Genomic DNA, 3174 nt, shown 5'->3' on the forward strand with positions numbered 1-3174 from the left:
AGTCATCCTAATGACCAAGTTTAGGACCAAGAAGGAATCTTCTTAGCTTTCCTTACCCTGCTTACAGCCAAACTCTCAGGAGTTGTAGGGATCACAGCTTTTCCAAATGGGGTGGTGCTCCCCAGCTGGTAATATCATCTGGACATCTCTTACCTAGTTGGGTCCTTGAGGTGACGTAGGAGCAGGTGGTATGTTGGCTCCCTGGTCTGTGTCTGCAGCCTATGAGAGATTAATCTCCTAAACACTAAAGCTGTTTTTATGTAAATTCAGCCTTCAGCTATCCAGATGATGCGAAGGTTAACATTATATAGGCTGTTGGACTGTCTTCCATGTTAAGTCCCTGCTGGTGTGAAACTCTTTTCAGTTATCTGAGACTGCAAGTGAGCACGGCTGCTTTGTTACCAGCATCATTGCTTGATTAAAAACAAGAACACAGGTGCTGTAGCAGCAGCTAATTAAACTTAATTCCATTGCATTGGCTGGACTTAACTGGAGAGGCCATGTTGGGAGGCTGTGAAGGTTTTTATTTCCCTTAGTTTACAGGAGTCAACTTTCTCTCCACTAATTTCTTGGTTTGTTTTTTTTTTCTTCCCTTTACCCTCCCCCACCTTCTGCCTCAGGCACCAGCATACAGCTGGTACCACAAAACCTGAAGGAAGGTAGAGCTGAAGTTCCCCTCCTAATAAAGGATTTCCAAGGGGTCAGCTGTGCTCAGACACAGTCCCTGCAACTGACTGTTTGTGGCTGTGCGGAAGAAGGCATCTGCAAAGAGAAGGTTATAGGCACTAAGTCAGTGGGCCTGGGACCAGGAGCAGTTGCACTAATCATCTTGGCATTTCTACTTTTGCTGCGTAAGTAATTGTTTCATATTATCTGGTAAATATGGTCTGCAAGGCATCAGGAAAGGAACAGTCTGGCTCCCAGGTTTTATTATCTTGATATACTGTGTGTAAACTCCTAGTCTGTGTGAAGCCATGGCAGCTCACCAACTAATTTTGGTAGCATCAGCATTTCACCCTCAAAGGGTTTCAAGCTGTGCATTTTGAAATTAAGTACAACTTTAATATTTGTTTATGGTGCCGCAAATAACAAGTGGGGAAAGCAGTAAGGAATCCTTTTGGTGTTTCTCACACCTCCCCATGTTAACTCTTAAGTCTTTCCACTTAAACCACAGCATGGTTTCCACTCTCTTCTCCTTCACCCCACACCCAGATCTGGTGCATTGCTCTTTGGTGAGACAAAACAGAAGCCTGAAAATAAGAGAAGAATGCTTGTAGTCAGGGTATGGCGATGTGTCCCAGTGCTGCATTTAAAAAGGCAGTAATTTATGGCTTGTACTAGCAGCAATGTAGCTGTGGCAAAACAAAGTTCATGCCATGCAAATATGCTCTGCACCTGAAGCTGGGTTGTTTTGAATTCCCCAGGCAGTGCTCTGGACATGTCATAGGAGTGGTGAGGTGGAATTTACATCACACCATGTCCTTATCTAGTAGTAAAAGAACAGAAGTTAGAAATGCTGAGGTTGTACAGTGATATTTAGGGGTTGGGTTTGGTATATGACATCTTCAATAGAAGTATAGCTATATACATGCATGGTCATCTGCAGGATTGAGGCCCTGATGGGTAAATTGTCAGTTTACTCTCTAGGAAACCAACTTAGCGTAGGTTTCTAGGAAATACCTTGAATATTTGGGAACCTGCCTTCAGTCTTTATCAGCCCTCATACTGATCATTAGCTCATTAAAGATATATTTGGTATGGGAGCTGGCCAGACTTCAGTACTGGTTGCTGGCATGCTTTGACCCTAATCATCTCATAGTTAATGGCAAACTTCTGTTTCCCCGTAGTTATTCCACTGTTGCTGCTGCTGTGTCCCTGTGGTTCAGGAGCAAAGGGATTTGCCGGGATACCAGACTACAGCGAAGCGATGTTGCGTCAGTGGAACAGCGAAGGAGCAGCTCCCGAGGAGAAGGCATGTATCCCTAATAGCATTTCTCTTTGATTTCTATCCAAGTGTGCAGTTTCCACATTGCAAGCTGATTTTAAAGCTGTACAGCAGATTTTAACCGCACATGAACATTAATTAAAATTAACCCAGTGAGGCTCAGTGAAGGATGCATGGAAGATGAATTCTACCAGCAGTTCTAGAAAAACCAACTGTGGTATTTAAATCCCAAAGTAAAGGGAAAGCAATCAAGCAAATGTTGATGGTATCTGAGCAGGAGATAGGAGTATGGGAAAAGCATTGGTGCTCTAAAGAGTGAATAATTTGCATTTGCAAGCCTGGAATGTTCTGCACCCCTTTGGGAACCTGGTAAAGCAGTGAAAGAATGGGTTATAAAGCTTAGCTTCTCCTTACTGTTTTGAAGTTTCGGGCTGCATATTTAATTACTTCCCTGTGTATTTGCCTTCTTAAACAGAGAAAATTCTTAGTTAAAAAAAAAAAGTCAGAAAAAAAGTGCAAATCTGAAGAGGGAACAGTGAATGCCAAGAAACGTTTGCCTTTTTTTGTTATGCTACAAAATCCAGTTTTCAAAAAAAGGACATGACACTTGCATGCTTTTGCACAACAACAAAGACACAGAAGTAAGGAAAAAGACTTTGATTTAGGACCAATGCCTACACCAAATTCTTGTTAAAATACAATTAACAGGAAGCCAAATTATTTGAAAAAAAAAAAAAGAAAGGGCCAGGCAGTACCATAGAGGAAGCAGACAGTATGCACTCCCCCCATTTTGGAGAGAGCTCAGCAGACACTCTCTTGGAACAGCTGAGCTCCCTGGAGTTTCGCAAGCCTTTTTTTGATGATTTGATTTGGGCTTTTTTCCCTGCTTTCACTCCCAACCCTTTGATTTTCAAGAGAACACTGATTTATAGAAACATTTCCATGATCCTCCTTGGGAATGCAGTTGTGGAAGCTGCACCCTTGAAATAGGCCTTTTACTCTTTGCAGCAACATGTATAAGTGCAAATTCAAACAAGTAATAAGACAGTACCCTCCCAGGTCCCACCCAGCCCTGCTGCTGGTTTGGTGAGTTCTATGTGCACGGCTTTCATGTCACATCCTAATTTGTGTTACTTATGTAGCCTGTGCTAAGCCTCATCCCATCCACTGCACTGGCAAGCTCAAGAGGTGTGACCAGCGGAGCAGCAACAGCAGCATTAGCAGCAGCA

The 3174-nt window shown here is 42.9% G+C and overlaps 1 protein-coding gene across 1 annotated transcript in view; it reads left to right on the forward strand.

Moving 5' to 3' along the window:
- Nucleotides 1-620: 620 nt before the first annotated feature.
- The window catches only part of LOC104536870 (desmoglein-2-like), a gene marked incomplete at its 5' end in the record, with an annotated part of 6309 nt that continues 3755 nt past the window's right edge, over nt 621-3174 (forward strand). Inside the window, 3 exons of the mRNA XM_010179605.1 lie at nt 621-851; nt 1848-1972; nt 3088-3170. Of these exons, the coding sequence (XP_010177907.1) occupies nt 621-851; nt 1848-1972; nt 3088-3170 (439 nt within the window). The remainder of the gene's footprint in view (nt 852-1847; nt 1973-3087; nt 3171-3174) is intronic.

The sequence above is a fragment of the Mesitornis unicolor genome, unplaced genomic scaffold, assembly GCF_000695765.1.
Source record: "Mesitornis unicolor isolate BGI_N332 unplaced genomic scaffold, ASM69576v1 scaffold24262, whole genome shotgun sequence".
In the NCBI taxonomy this organism is placed as follows: Eukaryota; Metazoa; Chordata; class Aves; order Mesitornithiformes; family Mesitornithidae; genus Mesitornis; species Mesitornis unicolor.